Genomic DNA, 17766 nt, shown 5'->3' on the forward strand with positions numbered 1-17766 from the left:
TCGTCCATGTTGTTAAAAACCTGGATACATTGTTGTTTTTGCGAGGTCATAACTCGAGGAGTTTACAGTGATATAAGAAAAATCAAGCCAAGTTATTTGAAAGTTGATGTCACCAACAAACTTTCTGCCGGGTATATACATATGTTGATCGTTTATTTGTTGTATTTTTACTTGCAGTCTAGATTGGGATCAAGGTTGTAGCCGAATACACTCAAACCCCGGTGGTTTGACACCAACTGCTGTCAAACGAACGGGGTCACTTTTTAGTTTGACTCCCCTTTTACACGGAGTTCACACACACTATCAAACGTTTGTTTTGATAGTGTGCGTGAGCGCCGTGTAAAAAGTGGCAGTTCGTCACTTTTTAGTTTGGCTTTGACCAACCAACGGGGTGCAAACTAAAAAAGTGTCAAACGAAAAAGTGACCAACCACCGGGAGTTGAGTGTATGCTTACAAATGTGCTACTTACCCTTTTCTTCGAAATTCTGGTTTAGTTTGCATTGAAAACATTCCACCATAATATGATTGTAAGCTCCAGGCAGCTAACTCACTATTGTTCCTACTGAATATCCCAAATCCGGGAAGCTGATTGAATAGTTTTTCAAACAGCTCGATACTTTCGATATCGTTTGCAGGGTATAAATCATAAATGTCTTTGACATTATCAATCTGCAAAGGTTTCATTGAAGCTTCACTTGGTGGTAAAGTCTCTAATTCTAATTCTAATTCTCCTGGAAATTCATGAACATAGATATCGCCATAAATGTTTCCAATAAGTCCTCCATTTACTTTTGAGTGGAATATTTGATCCATTTTGTTCATTATACCGACATGCGTAAAGTTCATATAAATAGGTTCCGTCCATGAAAACAGAATATCTTCATTTTCTATTAAAGACATTTTGTCGAGCTGGTCAGGAGGACAAAAAATACCAACACTCTCATAAGTTTTGCTGAAAGGCTAGAAACGTAAAAGTTTTAACATATATATGATAAGAATTATTGTACCACAGAGCTATGTTATTCTATACCAGACAAACCGTTCAAATAAACACAGTTAACTCATTTTCGTTTATTTGACAAAAAAGCCTCGAAAATTTTTCAGCAAAATAAAGATTTTGCAGCAAAATTAAAAATACTAACTAAAATCGAAAGTTGTAAAATGTACAAGTTTAAAACATCATAATTTAAATATTTGAAAATCCAAAGTAAAATAAAATCTAAAGTTCAAAAATGTATAAGTTCAGAACAACATTAATTTACAGTGAGTCAAATACAGATCAAAAATCAAATTATTCGCTCTATAGCATTGCCTTGGCGTTCTCGATTGCGAGATTCCTACTCGAAACTAGGTGTTCGAAGGCTTGATTGTTGAGGCAATTGCAAACCTCTTTTTACACCTCAGCTTCCATCCACCCCGGGATTCGAATTGATGACCTTTGGATTGTTAGTCTAACTGCCTACCAGCGATTCCACCGAGACAGGACCCAGGGAGACGACTCCTACACCTGGACTGAGCTAACGACCTTACCTTTTTTTTAGGTTAGTCCGGGGTCAACATTTACTTCCCGTCCGACGGAAGGCGTGATCAGACAAATCTCGTCTCGAAAAATGCCACCGGAACCGTCTGGGATCGAACCCAGGCCGACTGGGTGAGAGGCAATCACGCTTACCCCTACACCACGGTGCTTCTTTTAGAAACATTCAACGAAATTAGTAAAATTTTAAAGTTAAATTTACAAATTTACAAAAATAACTTTGAAACTGAAATATAAAAAAATACCCAAGTACCTAGCAACTTTGTTCGCCAAGAGATTTTCGAATTGGTTGTTGAACTCATTTACTATGTTTTCCGAACGTCCCCGAGAATTCTTGAACGCTGGAAAAAGCGCACATTTTTCTGTTGTTGAACATCTCTTCATACGTTAGAAAAGTGCGTGTTTTGAGTAAGTTTTGCAAGTGCAAGTCATACTTGAATAGAGAACGTTTGTTGAACATGTCATAAGAACTCATGACCATAAGATTCTGAACGGGTTAGGTAAAAGTTGTTAAAACCGTTTAACAACATCCTGCCTTTTAGATTCAGAAGTGAGTTAGGCAAACGTTTTAAGAACCGTTTAACCTTCCTGTGGTATTGGGGTCCTTTTCGACCTTTTTGATAACTAAATTTGCCATAACTTTGATAACTAAATTTGCTTAAACGTAACTTCACTAAATAATTCTTCTGATTTTATTCTAAACTATCAAAATGCCCTAGACATGCCTTCTTAAATCCCAACCTAGAGTTAATAGTCTGTACACACCAATTTCTCATTACTGTATTCAGTTGAATTTACTGAAATCTGCACTACTGAAATTTTCAGTAATTGAAAACTTGCTGAAATTTCAGCAAACTTTGACAGCTCCATACAAATTTTAACTAAAGTTCAGCGAAAAACCTGGGTGCAGAATAGTTGTCCGCAAAGCGGCCTCAATTTAGAACTGTCAAAGCGGAACCAATTTACTGTTCGCAAAATAATACCAAGAAGAGGGCAAGTATTGTGATCGATCTATAATTTATTTTGTCAGGAATAAAAAAAGTCGATGGCGTCGAGCTATTAAGGTATTCGAAGTCAAAACATCTTAAGAAGAGGGTTGAAATCGAGATTGGCATGTTTCGTTGCTAACATTTCAAAATCGCTATGTCTAACGCAAAACCTATGTTTATGACGCTTTTTGAAATGTTAGCGACGAATTATCAATAACTATGAATGGTACTTGCCAAATAATATTGGATAATCTTATTCGGATATTATCACTGCACATCAAAGATACATAATCTCGGAACTTCCATTCGGTTGCTCTTCTGATTCACGAAATTCCACCCACTTTTGACACAATTTTTCATCACGTGGAAAACAAAAAAGGCCTCTTTTGGCCGCCCATCGTTTAGTATACGAAGAAAAAAGTGGGATGCACTTAATTTTTCATCGAAAACATCAACATCAACAGATCAAAAATGTTTCAAAACAATTCACTTCAGCAGCAAAAAATTAGTCACGCTTGAGCTTGAACAAAGCCTACTACTTTGTTTATGTTTACAGCTGTAGTGCTGTTGTATTAGTGGGGAGCTTTCGAAAATCACGTTACGCATTCTGTCTTTTCAGCACCCAGCGAAAATCTAACTGAAAATTTCAGTAAATATTAACTGAAAACGAACATCAGAATTTGCTGTGTAGATTATGCGGTAGTTGATTCCAAGCTAGGTCGTGCGAGCTGTCAGTTATGGTCAAGGTACATACAAAATTATGGTATGCCAGATATTGAAGTGATATCATGTAAATTTTATCATACTTTTTTATGTTTTTTTTTAAAAGTTGTTGTTTTTCTCCACCATTTCCAACTGATTGAATTTCGCAAAATTGAAACCACATTTAACGCAGATCACGGCCATCAATAATCTGAAACGAATCCAGATTTGATTCACAAATTACAAAAGACTAAACAAAATTGAAATAACTCACAAAACAACGATTATTTAAACCATCTCTTTGGTCGGTTTAGAATTGTCAAACTGAATAGCTCAAAGCTAACTCGAACCCGGTACACACACGAAGCTTGACATAAACCAATTTATAAGTATACAAATTTATTAAAAGTCTAATAAAATTTAAAAAAAACTTTGAAAAAATATATTTTGATTTGAAAATCTGCCATACCATGAGCGTTGAAAGCCTTGAAACGCTGGTGCAATTTTGACAGTTTGATCTGGTGTGAAAACGGCGACAGAGCTCGCACCACACAGATTCTAAGTTGCAATGCCTCTAACAAACAAAGATTTAGAAAAACGAGTGGTTCTATTTCTTTGAGTTTTGTATTTTCGCCCTCTTTGACTTCGTAGAGGTGTCAATTTTGAAAACAGGTAATGAGGAGACTGATTTGATATTATTGAATGAAGGATTAGAATGGATCTGAACATACCAAAACGTGAGAAAGGACACCCTACCAACACACTCAAACCCCCGGTGGTTTGACACCAATTGTTGTCAAATGAACGGGGTCACTTTTTAGTTTGACACCCCTTTTACACGGAGTTCACACACACTATCTAACGTTTGTTTTGATAGTGTGCGTAAGCGCCGTCTAAAAAGTGACAGTTCGTCACTTTTTAGTTTGACTTTGACCAACCAACGGGGTACAAACTAAAAAAGTGTCAAACGAAAAAGTGACCAACCACCGGGGATTGAGTGTATATGTTACCGGTGAGTCACGCTTGCATAACGGTCTAAATTGAACACAAAATGGATACAAGAATTTAACGCTACTTTGAGTTTGTTATGAAAATATGTTGATGACTGTTCCGCGCACCAGTCGGATACTGGAAACTTAATAACTACAACTAACTTAGAACTACTGTAAATATAGTGTGCGATTAAGACAAAATATACGTGTTTGATGTTACATGCGCGTTTTACTGGCTCTACGGTTGGACTAGAGCCCCGGACAACCCCAAGAAGTGACCAACCAAGTTTCCCAAGTATTTACGACCCGGACGAGGAACAGGACCACATGAACCGACCCAGCGATCTCCTCGTTATTAAATTCTGTGTTGGGCAGGAAGGCTCGGCCCCAACATAACGGCTCACCTCCTGTGGCCGAATGGTTACGGGTTTCGCCTCATAAGTGGAAAGTCATTGGTTCTTCTAAGGGTGGCAGCCTTAGGTTTTAAGTTCAGAGGTAGCAGCAACCGTATGAGTATAAACGGTTGCTTCACGTGCTCTTCTAGCATGTGATCAATCTTGGGATATTCCTTTGCGCCTCTTCCCAAAATACATTCCTCGTGTCTTCGCATGTAAATAATGCCTAGCCGATCGGTATTGCACTGCAGTCCAGTCGCATTGTCCAGATCAGAGCACAGGGAACACCGCAAGAGTAGCGCCGCTATAAGACAATTGTCTTTACAAGACCCGCGCGGCAAAAATAGCTGCTGGGAAGAGCTTGAAAAATGACTCGAAAAAATTGTCACCGCGGTTCTAGCTATACATAGCGCACAAGGCACAAGGAATGGAGTTTACAGCATCTGGATCTTTTCCTCTCAATAGGAACTGTGTTATAGATCTGGAAATGCTTAATAACAGTAAAAAATGGGTAACACGATACAATAGTCCTTGTAATCAGGATTCCGTGTCTTAATACTCAAACAGAAAAAAAAGATAAAATCACACGCTTAAAAGTGTGGATAAATAAGTGCTTAAAATAATTTCAGTTTAATTTTAGTATTCAAATGACTAGCTTTAAGACGCAGGGATCGCACAGATGCGTACACTTTCCCACACTGTTGCAATACAAATGAATCCCACTCGAAATTACTTTGAATTAAAATACCTAGACTTGAAATGAAACTGTATCGGAATATTGAATGACATTGTTATTTATCGTTATTTCCGGTTTTTGAACAGAACTTTTGAAAACTTTGAAAACGATATAAACAATGAAAAGCTCAGAAAGCTCCTATTGGAATCCAATGAACCATGTTAAATAAACTTACGAAAATGCAGTCTACATTTAGGCGATTTTAGGAGCACACGGGAAACAAATTGATTGTAGCCGGATGAATGTCACAAAAATTTTTGCATAAACATTGGACAGTTATGCAAAAAATGACAGGGCAACAAAAACCGAAAAGCTACGATATCTTACATGTTGTAGGAAACATCGGTAGACAAGCTACTTCAAAACGAGTATAAGTCGAGCCACAAAATATATGCGCCAGCATTCTCGCGCCAGTGTTCGAAGCTCAACTTGACAACTTGTCGACTTGGCGACGAAGCGTCGAACATCGATGCAGTGTGATTTTTTGACGATTTTTTCGATTAAAATTCATGCTGAATCGACATATTTACGAAGATGGAAATGACGTCCAGCCTTAAAGTAAAACCTATACCTTTCTTTAGTAAGAAAGGCAAAAAAAAAATCGTTCTAAAAATTGATCGGGATTGCCAATAGATGTCGAATTTGTTTCAGATGCTCACTCATGGTCTGTACTATGAATGTAGAAAGAAATTTCGAATAAATTCAGAAATGAAAAATGTTGGCGAAGGTCGCCAGGTGGGCTTTTACCTTTTTTTTAGGGATTTTTTTAGGTTTTTTTTAGGTAGGTTAATCAAACGGCTCTAACTCCAGAACCATATTATGAATCTAGATGAAAATTTGGGGTGTAATTTTATCATAAAAGATATGAAAATGAAAAAATTGACCATATTTTCATTTGAAAACTGTGTATTTTGTTGAAAAGTCTGGCCGCATCCGAAAACAGATGGATATTTCGAAATTTGTGCGGCAACTCGCCCAGGTTCAGCACACTAGCTTTCATCTGCATTCAGAAGAATCGAAATCGGATATATGAGAGCTGAGAACGACGCGACACAAAATTTTGCAAAATTTTACCACATACGAACATCACTCGACCTCCACGGAATTTATTTTCTCAAAATTCGAGGGTTGGAGATAGACGAGTTCTGTCAAGGTGAATCGATAGAGCGCCGAAAATCGATGCAGTGTGATTTTTTTTTGACGATTTTTACGATTAAAATTCATGCTAAATCGACATATTGACGTCCAGTCTTAAAGTAAAACCTATACCATTCTTTAGTAAGATAGGCAAAAAGCAGCGGACCAAGTACCGAACCCTGTGGTACACCAGACAAAATTAGAAAAAGTTTTGAAAAAGCTCAATTGTTTATTACAGTCGGAAATCTGTTTGTTAAATAAGATTTTATTAAACGCACTGCATCTAAACTAAAACCATTCATATTTCTTATTTTTTTAAACAGTAAATCATGAGAAATCGTGTCGAAAGCCTTTGAAAAATCAAAAAGAATAAGCACAACATAACCATTGGAATCAAGAACCATTCCACTATGGTACATCGTGTGGCCAACTTTCAAAGTTTCAGAAGGTCACTTCTCTAAATATTTTTTGGTATTTTTTTCTCGAAAATAAACATTCTAACTAAGAAAAATCCAAATTTTCAAAGCTCTTTTTTTTATTTTTTTTTATTCATCGCCGGGAACGTGGTGTAGGGGTAAGCGAGATTGCCTCTCACCCAGTCGGCCTGGGTTCGATCCCAGACGGTCCCGGTGGCATTTTTCGAGACGAGATTTGTCTGATCACGCCTTCCTTCGGAAGGGAAGTTAATGTTGGCCCCGGACTAACCTGAAAAAGGTTAGGTCGTTAGCTCAGTCCAGGTGTAGGAGTCGTCTCCCTGTGTCCTGCCTCGGTGGAGTCGCTGGTAGGCAGATGGACTAACAATCCAAAGGTCGTCAGTTCGAATCCCGGGGTGGATGGAAGCTAAGGTGTAAAAAGAGGTTTGCAATTGCCTCAACAATCAAGCCTTAGGACACCTAGTTTCGAGTAGGAATCTCGCAATCGAGAACGCCAAGGCAATGCTGTAGAGCGAATAATTTGATTTGATTTTTTTTTATTCATATTTATTCAGATTTTCTCTTCCATGTACATTCATTCAGTTAAAATATTATTGAGTGTCCAATCACAATCGATGACTTTTCACCTCAATTTTGAATACAAGCAACTTTCATTTATTCGCTGTAATAGCTTTCGCTATTCAGTGATTTCAAATGTAGGAGGTCCTACATGTACAAAAGGGAAAAGGGATACCTTAAAACTAACTTATAAACTTTATAAAGAGCGGATCAATGCAGCTGAAGACTGCAATGATTATTGTCGAAATGCATCAATTATCTTATTGGACATAACATCCAAAGTGTCAACTTCGGCTAATTGATGAAGTTCACTGGTGCTGAACTAGGGAGGAAGTTTCAGAATCATTTTCAGAATTTTGTTCTGAATCCTCTGAAGTTTTTTCTTCCTGGTTAAGCAACAGCTTGTCCAGATCGGCACAGCATAAAGCATGGTAGGTCTGAAAATTTGTTTATAAATTAACAGTTTATTCTTGAGACAAAGTCTATAATTCCTGTTTATAAGTGGATACAAACATTTTATATATTTGTTACATTTAACCTGGATACTTTCAATGTGATCCTTGTAAGTAAGGTTTTTGTCAAAAGCAAGTCCAAGATATTTCACTTGATCCTCCCACTTTAAACTTACCTCATTCATCTTTATAATGTGATGATTTTTTGGTTTAAGAAAATCAGCCCTTGGTTTGTGAGGGAAAATAATAAGTTGAGTTTTTGCAGCATTTGGAGTAATTTTCCATTCTTTCAAATAAGAATTGAAAATATCCAAGCTTTTTTGTAATCTTCTTGTGATGACACGAAGGCGGAGATGCTTGTATCATCAGCAAAAAGTGATTTCTGACATCCTGGGGGCAAATCAGGCAAGTCAGAAGTAAAAATATTGTATAAAATTGGACCCAAAATGCTTCCTTGAAGGGCGCCAGCACGCACAGGTAGTTGATCAGATTTGCTGTTCTGATAACGTACCGATCCGTCAAATAATTTTGGATAATTTTTTTTAAAAAGTGCATCGCCAAATCGCGATAAAGTTCGCTAAAACTAGCGAAAATGTCGCTAATTTCTCAGCCTGCACAAAAATTACCTAGAATCGCTAATTTTTTTCGCTGGTTTGGAAACCGATGAAATTCTACCAAACCAGTGAAAAACCAGTGGTTTGGTGAAAAATGTCGCTGTTTGGGGGATCAGTTTTGCTAGAATCAGAAAATTTTCTCGCTGGTTTGGAAAAAGCGGCAGGGCACCAAAATCAACCAGGAGATTATTGTACTTGTTTTGGGAAACAATTCGCTGGTCCAGCGGATTTCTTCACTGGACCAGTGTTCTTTTACGCTGGATCAGCGTTTTCTATCGCTGACGTCCGGGTTTTTTTTCCGGCGGCAGCAGCTCGTACCAAAATCAACCAGTAGATTATTGTGCTGGTTTTGGGAAACAATTCGCTGGTCCAGCGGATTTTTTCACTAAACTGGTTTACGGATGGAACAATCGTCAGAAAAGATTTCGCAGTAAAGGAAGCAGAATTAAAAGAAAGTCCAGCCAGGTTGTACTTACTTGCCACAGCACAAACTGTTCCGCGGCCATGGTCAAGTTCCTCGCCTACGATTCTTGCTGCCACCTGCGACAATTTGTGTACTCATCTATGCAGCAGTACAAATACATCTCCAGCTTCACTGCACCGTATTTTTCTGCTGCGAGAACTTTATGGAAACGTGCTTCTTTTCATTGAAAAGAACCATCACCTGTTGAGTATGTATTTTAATGCTGAACACTTGATGCAGAACTTTTTCATGCTTTTTTGTTTTGAAAAAACCCCTAAAGCAATTCGATTGCCACAAATCGCTTCCAAACGTGAACAATAACAAACATTTATGACGGCTGTCGGAAGGATGTGTATCAAACCAGCGAAAACTTTCGCTGGAAAAGAAACCGTTTCGGAAATAACAAACCAGCGAAACCAAGATGCTGGATTTGATTTCGCGCAGCCACCTTTTTCAGCGAAAAAAATCGCTGGTTTAGAGAAAAATTTCGCTGATATCAGCAAAACCAACCCAGCAAAATTCGGTCGCTGATTTGGCGATCGATCCCCTTTCCGTGTGTGGATAAATAAGTGCTTAAAATAATTTCAGTTTAATTTTAGTATTCAAATGACTAGCTTTAAGACGCAGGGATCGCACAGATGCGTACACTTTGCCACACTGTTGCAATACAAATGAATCCCACTCGAAATTACTTTGAATTAAAATACCTAGACTTGAAATGAAACTGTATCGGAATATTGAATGACATTGTTATTTATCGTTATTTCCGGTTTTTGAACAGAACTTTTGAAAACTTTGAAAACGATATAAACGATGAAAAGCTCAGAAAGCTCCTATTGGAATCCAATGAACCATGTTAAATAAACTTACGAAAATGCAGTCTACATTTAGGCGATTTTAGGAGCACACGGGAAACAAATTGATTGTAGCCGGATGAATGTCACAGAAATTTTTGCATAAACATTGGACTGTTATGCAAAAAATGACAGGGCAACAGAAACCGAAAAGCTACGATATCTTACATGTTGTAGGAAACATTGATAGACAAGCTACTTCAAAACGAGTATAAGTCGAGCCACAAAATATATGCGCCAGCATTCTCGCGCCAGTGTTCGAAGCACAACTTGACAACTTGTCGACTTGGCGACGAAGCGTCGAACATCGATGCAGTGTGATTTTTTGACGATTTTTTTCGATTAAAATTCATGCTGAATCGACATATTTACGAAGATGGAAATGACGTCCAGCCTTAAAGTAAAACCTATACCTTTCTTTTGTAAGAAAGGTAAAAAAGAAATCGTTCTAAAAATTGATCGGGATTGCCAATAGATGTCGAATTTGTTTCAGATGCTCACTCATGGTCTGTACTTTGAATGTAGAAAGAAATTTCGAATAAATTCAGAAATGAAAAATGTTGGCGAAGGTCACCAGGTGGGCTTTTACCTTTTTTTTAGGGATTTTTTTAGGTTTTTTTTAGGTAGGTTAATCAAACGGCTCTAACTCCAGAACCATATTATGAAGCTAGATGAAAATTTGGGGTGTAATTTTATCATAGAAGATATGAAAATGAAAAAATTGACCATATCTTCATTTGAAAACTGTGTATTTTGTTGAAAAGTCTGGCCGCATCCGAAAACAGATGGATATTTCGAAATTTGTGCGGCAACTCGCCCAGGTTCAGCACACTAGCTTTCATCTGCATTCAGAAGAATCGAAATCGGATATATGAGAGCTGAGAACGACGCGACACAAAATTTTGCAAAATTTTACCACATACGAACATCACTCGACCTCCACGGAATTTATTTTCTCAAAATTCGAGGGTTGGAGATAGACGAGTTCTGTCAAGGTGAATCGATAGAGCGCCGAAAATCGATGCAGTGTGATTTTTTTTTGACGATTTTTACGATTAAAATTCATGCTAAATCGACATATTGACGTCCAGTCTTAAAGTAAAACCTATACCATTCTTTAGTAAGATAGGCAAAAAGCAGCGGACCAAGTACCGAACCCTGTGGTACACCAGACAAAATTAGAAAAAGTTTTGAAAAAGCTCAATTGTTTATTACAGTCGGAAATCTGTTTGTTAAATAAGATTTTATTAAACGCACTGCATCTAAACTAAAACCATTCATATTTCTTATTTTTTTAAACAGTAAATCATGAGAAATCGTGTCGAAAGCCTTTGAAAAATCAAAAAGAATAAGCACAGCATAACCATTGGAATCAAGAACCATTCCACTATGGTACATCGTGTGGCCAACTTTCAAAGTTTCAGAAGGTCACTTCTCTAAATATTTTTTGGTATTTTTTTCTCGAAAATAAACATTCTAACTAAGAAAAATCCAAATTTTCAAAGCTCTTTTTTTATTTTTTTTTATTCATCGCCGGGACCGTGGTGTAGGGGTAAGCGTGATTGCCTCTCACCCAGTCGGCCTGGGTTCGATCCCAGACGGTCCCGGTGGCATTTTTCGAGACGAGCTTTGTCTGATCACGCCTTCCGTCGGAAGGGAAGTTAATGTTGGCCCCGGACTAACCTGAAAAAGGTTAGGTCGTTAGCTCAGTCCAGGTGTAGGAGTCGTCTCCCTGTGTCCTGCCTCGGTGGAGTCGCTGGTAGGCAGATGGACTAACAATCCAAAGGTCGTCAGTTCGCATCCCGCGGTGGATGGAAGCTAAGGTGTAAAAAGAGGTTTGCAATTGCCTCAACAATCAAGCCTTAGGACACCTAGTTTCGAGTAGGAATCTCGCAATCGAGAACGCCAAGGCAATGCTGTAGAGCGAATAATTTGCTTTGATTTTTTTTTATTCATATTTATTCAGATTTTCTCTTCCATGTACATTCATTCAGTTAAAATATTATTGAGTGTCCAATCACAATCGATGACTTTTCACCTCAATTTTAAATACAAGCAACTTTCATTTATTCATGAAATATTGTAGCTTTCGCTATTCAGTGATTTCAAATGTAGGAGGTCCTACATGTACAAAAGGGAAAAGGGATACCTTAAAACTAACTTATTAACTATATAAAGAGCGGATCAATGCAGCTGAAGACTGCAATGATTTTTGTCGAAATGCATCAATTATCTTATTGGACATAACATCCAAAGTGTCAACTTCGGCTAATTGATGAAGTTCACTGGTGCTGAACTAGGGAGGAAGTTTCAGAATCATTTTCAGAATTTTGTTCTGAATCCTCTGAAGTTTTTTCTTCCTGGTTAAGCAACAGCTTGTCCAGATCGGCACAGCATAAAGCATGGTAGGTCTAAAAATTTGTTTATAAATTAACAGTTTATTCTTGAGACAAAGTCTAGAATTCCTGTTTATAAGTGGATACAAACATTTTATATATTTGTTACATTTAACCTGGACACTTTCAATGTGATCCTTGTAAGTAAGGTTTTTGTCAAAAGCAAGTCCAAGATATTTCACTTGATTCTCCCACTTTAAACTTACCTCATTCATCTTTATAATGTGATGATTTTTTGGTTTAAGAAAATCAGCCCTTGGTTTGTGAGGGAAAATAATAAGTTGAGTTTTTGCAGCATTTGGAGTAATTTTCCATTCTTTCAAATAAGAATTGAAAATATCCAAGCTTTTTTGTAATCTTCTTGTGATGACACGAAGGCTTCTACATTTGGCGGAGATGCTTGTATCATCAGCAAAAAGTGATTTCTGACATCCTGGGGGCAAATCAGGCAAGTCAGAAGTAAAAATATTGTATAAAATTGGACCCAAAATGCTTCCTTGAGGGACGCCAGCACGCACAGGTAGTTGATCAGATTTGCTGTTCTGATAACATACCGATCCGTCAAATAATTTTGGATAATTTTCACGATATAAATCGGAAAATTAAACCTTTTCAATTTCGCAATCAAACCTTTATGCCAAACACTGTCAAATGCTTTTTCTATGTCTAGAAGAGCTGCGCCAGTAGAATAGCCCTCAGATTTGTTGCTTCGAATCAAATTTGAAACTCTCAACAACTGATGAGTAGTTGAATGCCCAAGGCGAAATCCAAACTGCTCATCAGCGAAAATTGAATTTTCACTAATGTGCGTCATCATTCTATTAAGAATCATTCTTTCGAATAATTTACTAATAGATGAAAGCAAACTAATGGGCCGATAGCTTGAGGCTTCAGCAGGATTTTTATCCGGTTTCAAAATCGGAACTACTTTGGCATTTTTCCAACTACTGGGAAAGTATGCCAAATCAAAACATTTGTTGCAAATTTTGACCAAGCTACTTAAAGTTGCTTCAGGTAATTTTTTAATTAAAATGTAAAAAATGATTTTATTTCATTCAGATCCGTATTAAAAACATCATCTGATGAAAACTGTTGTTCAACAATATTCTGAAATTCTATTGAAATTTGATTTTCAATAGGACTCAGAAAATTTAAGTTGAAATTATGAGCACTCTCAAACTGCTGAGCAAGTTTTTGAGCTTTCTCCCCATTAGTTAATAGAATATTATCACCGTCTTTTAAAGAAGGGATTGGTTTTTGAGGTTTCTTAAGAACCTTTGAAAGTTTCCAAAAAGGTTTGGAATAAGGTTTAATTTGTTCGACATCTCTTGCGAACTTTTCATTTCGCAGGAGAGTGAATCTGTGGTCAATAACCTTTTGCAAATCTTTTTGAATTCGCTTCAGTGCAGGATCACGAGAACGTTGATACTGTCTTCGGCGAACATTTTTCAGACGAATCAGAAGCTGAAGATCGTCATCAATAATGGGAGAATCAAATTTGACTTGGACTTTAGGAATAGCAATATTCCTAGCATCCAAAATTGCATTAGTTAAAGATTCCAAGGCTGAATCAATATCAGCTTTGGTTTCTAAAACAAAATCATGATTTAAATTATTCTCAATATGATGCTGATACCTGTCCCAATTAGCTTTGTGGTAATTGAACACAGAACTATTGGGTCTAATAACTGCTTCATGAGAAAGTGAAAAAGTTACTGGAAGATGATCAGAATCAAAATCAGCATGAGTCACTAAAGGACCACAATACTGACTTTGATTTGTCAAAACCAAATCAATTATTGATGGATTTCTAACAGAAGAAAAGCAAGTTGGCCCATTCGGGTATAAAACCGAATAAAGACCAGAACTGCAATCTCTGAATAGAATTTTACCATTGGAATTTACTTTTGAATTATTCCAAGATTGGTGTTTGGCATTAAAATCACCGATGATCAAAAATCGAGATCTATGCCGAGTAAGTTTATTCAAATCCCCTTTGAAATAATTTTTATTTTCCCCAGTGCATTGGAATGGTAAATATGCAGCTGCAATCATAATTTTCCCAAAAGAAGTTTCAAGTTCAATGCCCAAACTTTCAATAACTTTTAACTTAAAGTCACGTAACGTGCTATAAGTCATACTACGGTGGGTAACTATTGCAACTCCACCGCCATTTCGATTCATTCTGTTATTGGTTATAACTTTATAATCTGGATCACTTTTCAAATAAGTGCCAGTTTTTAAAAATGTTTCGGTTATAACAGCAACATGCACGTTATGAACTCGTAAAAAGTTGAAAAATTCATTTTCTTTCGCTTTTAAAGAGCGAGCATTAAAATTCATAATATTGATGGAATTACTTAGATCCATGATAAAACTTCAGGGTAAGAACAATATCATTCGCAAATTTTAATCCAATCTGGATTGCTTCCATCATGGATGTAGCATTACTCATTGTTTGAATCAAACCAAACAGTGAGTTTTGCAAAAAAGTCATTTTTTTAAACGTAACATCGCCGAGATCAGAAGATCCCAAAGCGTTGCCAGCAGAAACATTTTCAAATGAGATTTGAGGTACCTGCCCAATTTCAGGAAGATTGGTAGAGGATTTAAAATTCGTGGATGAACCCGAACCCGAAACGACGTTGGCATAAGAAATACCATTAGTGTTACCTAACTTTTCCACGGTAGGGATATTTCTAGCATGGTTCGAGTGAGACAGCACGAACGTTTGATTTAATGATGCAGGTACAACCTGACTTTGAGAAAATTTCGGTTTGGATTTCGGCTGATGCTTAGCACGAGAATCCAAAACCTTTTTCTGATGGGGCAATCCCAGAAATTTGATTTGTGATTTTCACCACAATTTGCACATTTAAGTTGGGTGATTTCTTTCACGGGACAATTGTCCTTGTCGTGAGAAGCATCCCCGCAAACGATCCATTTTGGAACCATGGCGCAATGATCAGTACCATGACCAAATGCCTGGCAACGCCGGCACTGGGTCAGATTCTGGCCATTATCGCCATGTTTCTTAAAATGCTCCCACTTCACCCATGGAACAAAAACTGAACTTTGTCCGAAAGTTTCAAATTGTTGATTTCATTTCTGTTGAAATGAATCAGATAAAATTGTGAAGTCAAACCAAAGCGAGAAATATTCCCGTTTGATTTTTTCTTCATTGGTATTACTTGGGATGGGGCAAAGCCAAGCAACACCTTAAGTTTGTTTTTGATCTCATCCACCGACAGGTCGTTGGAGAGACCTTTCAGGACCACCTTGAATGGACGAGCATTCTTGGTCTCATACGTGTAAAAATTGTGTTTGTGGTTTTTCAAATAACCAACAAAAGTTTGGTGATCTTGTAAAAAATCCGTCAACAAGCGACATTCTCCTCTTCGACCAAGCTGGAACGAAACCTTCAAATTGCAAGTTTCCTTGCAATTCTTCAGTTGCGTTCGAAAGCTGGCCAAATCGGAGACAGAAGTCACTACAATTGGCGGAGCCTTTACTCGTTTCTCGACGGCAGAAGGCTCAGTACGAGGAGAAGGATCCTTGTCAACAGTTTCGGATAAAACACCTAAACTGTTTGCCAATGGAATTGGAGGATTGACCTCACTTTCAGAATCAGAATCAGACCTCGGATTAGGCTGTTTTCTTTTTCTGTTTCTGTTAGCCGATTTAGCGTTCAAACGCTTCACCGACGTAACGACCAAATCTTCAGAAGATTTGCGTTTACCTTTGTTTTGACGCATTTTGCAAGCAAAGTTCTCTTAAAAAGATGGCTTCGTTTGTAAAATACAACAAAATTTCAGGTGGGGTTAGTCTTGAAAAGACTGTTTAGAATTTTGGAAAATAACTCAGGTAGTCTTTAAAAAGACTGTGAATTTTGTTTGAGATAACTCTGAGCTTAGGTAGTAAAAAATACCGCAGCTCTAGTGGCCGTTCACCTCGAAGGATCGCAAGACACTCAATTTTCAAAGCTTTAAGTTTGTTCATTACAGAGATACGCAAGCTGAAAGTCAAAAGATGGAGTAAAAAACACGGAGATGCTACGGCTGTCATCTGCATACAATGTCACTGAAGCCTAAAAAGCACTAGCGTGCACAGGGTGGGGCAACATGGGGCAACTGCCCCACCATCCTTAGAAGTTTGTTCTAAATTTGGTCAGGAGGTGTCCATAAACGACGTAATATTCGAAACGTCCATATTATTGCCCCACGTTCCTCAAGGAGCTGGGCACGCTACTGCTAAAAAGTACCAAAGTTTTGGTGTCTAGTGTCAAAATTATGGGGAGTAACATGACGAAAAGAGCGCAAAATCGAAAGGACGAAAATATTTTGTTTCTTTATTTTTGTTTCGTTAGTTAAAATGAAATTAAATGTGTACCATTATCTGGGGCAAATCGGGACACATGGGGTGAATTGAGAAGTGATTTTAGCAATGTTTTTGCACACTATTTGAATGTTTTTTATTGGTTTCAGTTAGAATAGACACAAAACAACCAAATTAGTTTCGTTGGATTTGAACAATTGGGATGCTTCACACTTCATTTTGTAGCATTTTTAAGACTTGTTTAAGAATTTTGAGACTCAATTGAAATTTGCATCAGTTGCAAATATTTTAATTTTTTTAGGTAGTTGTTTCCAGATTTGTTCCACTTTCCATTGAGTGCTCATATTTAGCCCAGATGTTAGTTATATAAGTTCAAACAACCCCTGAATCAGGCAGATTGGTGAGCTCCACAACGTCCCTAACAATGGGCTATGCCCTGTTCGTGGACTCGCTCTTAAGGTTTCCCAACAACATGGTTGAGCTCACATATTGGTTGGCACATTTGGTGGCGGCTTCAGCAAGCTACGTCAGTATCACGGGCCTGGTGCGTACAGGCAAACGGCAAAATAATAAATTATAGGGGAGTTTGGGGTAATATGGACAGTGGGGGTAATTTGGACACCCCTTTAAAAATCACGTTTTCTTCGGATATAAAGTGAAAACGGCAATTTAAGTGATAAGGCTAGTACTAGTAATGGCCTAGGAGTATGGACAGACCAACAAATTTTTAATAGGTTAAGTAGTTTCGGTATAATGTGTAAAAGTTTCCAAAGGCCGGTTGGCACTGCCTTAAATTCTAATATTTGAAGGTTAGGAAATAAGGTTTTGCAGGGGTTATATGGCAAAAAAGTGGACATTTTTTGTTTAAGGGGGTTGCTTGGACGATGCCTGAGATATGTACGTATAAAAATTGTGCATTTTATCCATTTTTATCATAAAAAATCGCAATTTACATAAAAGTAACTTTCATGGTTGGATGAGTTTTTAAAGGGATTTAGATAAATTTAGAGGGATTTAATATGTCAAAACAGTCAAAAATGAATGTGAGCAATGAGAACTTTCAAAAAACCCCTATTTTTTAATTTAGATTAATTTATTCCAATATTCGAATTGATGAAAATCTGATTACTGTACATTTGGCGTTCAACAAGACTCTAATGTTGATTGCTTT

General features: G+C 37.4%; 1 protein-coding gene across 1 annotated transcript in view; it reads right to left on the reverse strand.

Annotated features, from left to right (window-relative positions):
- LOC120428915 (uncharacterized) overlaps positions 1-17766 on the reverse strand; it is a gene marked incomplete at its 5' end in the record, with an annotated part of 240613 nt that overhangs the window by 23204 nt on the left and 199643 nt on the right. The window contains one exon of the mRNA XM_052706399.1: positions 471-961. Within this exon, the coding sequence (XP_052562359.1) occupies positions 471-961 (491 nt within the window). The remainder of the gene's footprint in view (positions 1-470; positions 962-17766) is intronic.

Source organism: Culex pipiens, chromosome 1, assembly GCF_016801865.2.
Source record: "Culex pipiens pallens isolate TS chromosome 1, TS_CPP_V2, whole genome shotgun sequence".
In the NCBI taxonomy this organism is placed as follows: domain Eukaryota; kingdom Metazoa; phylum Arthropoda; class Insecta; order Diptera; family Culicidae; genus Culex; species Culex pipiens.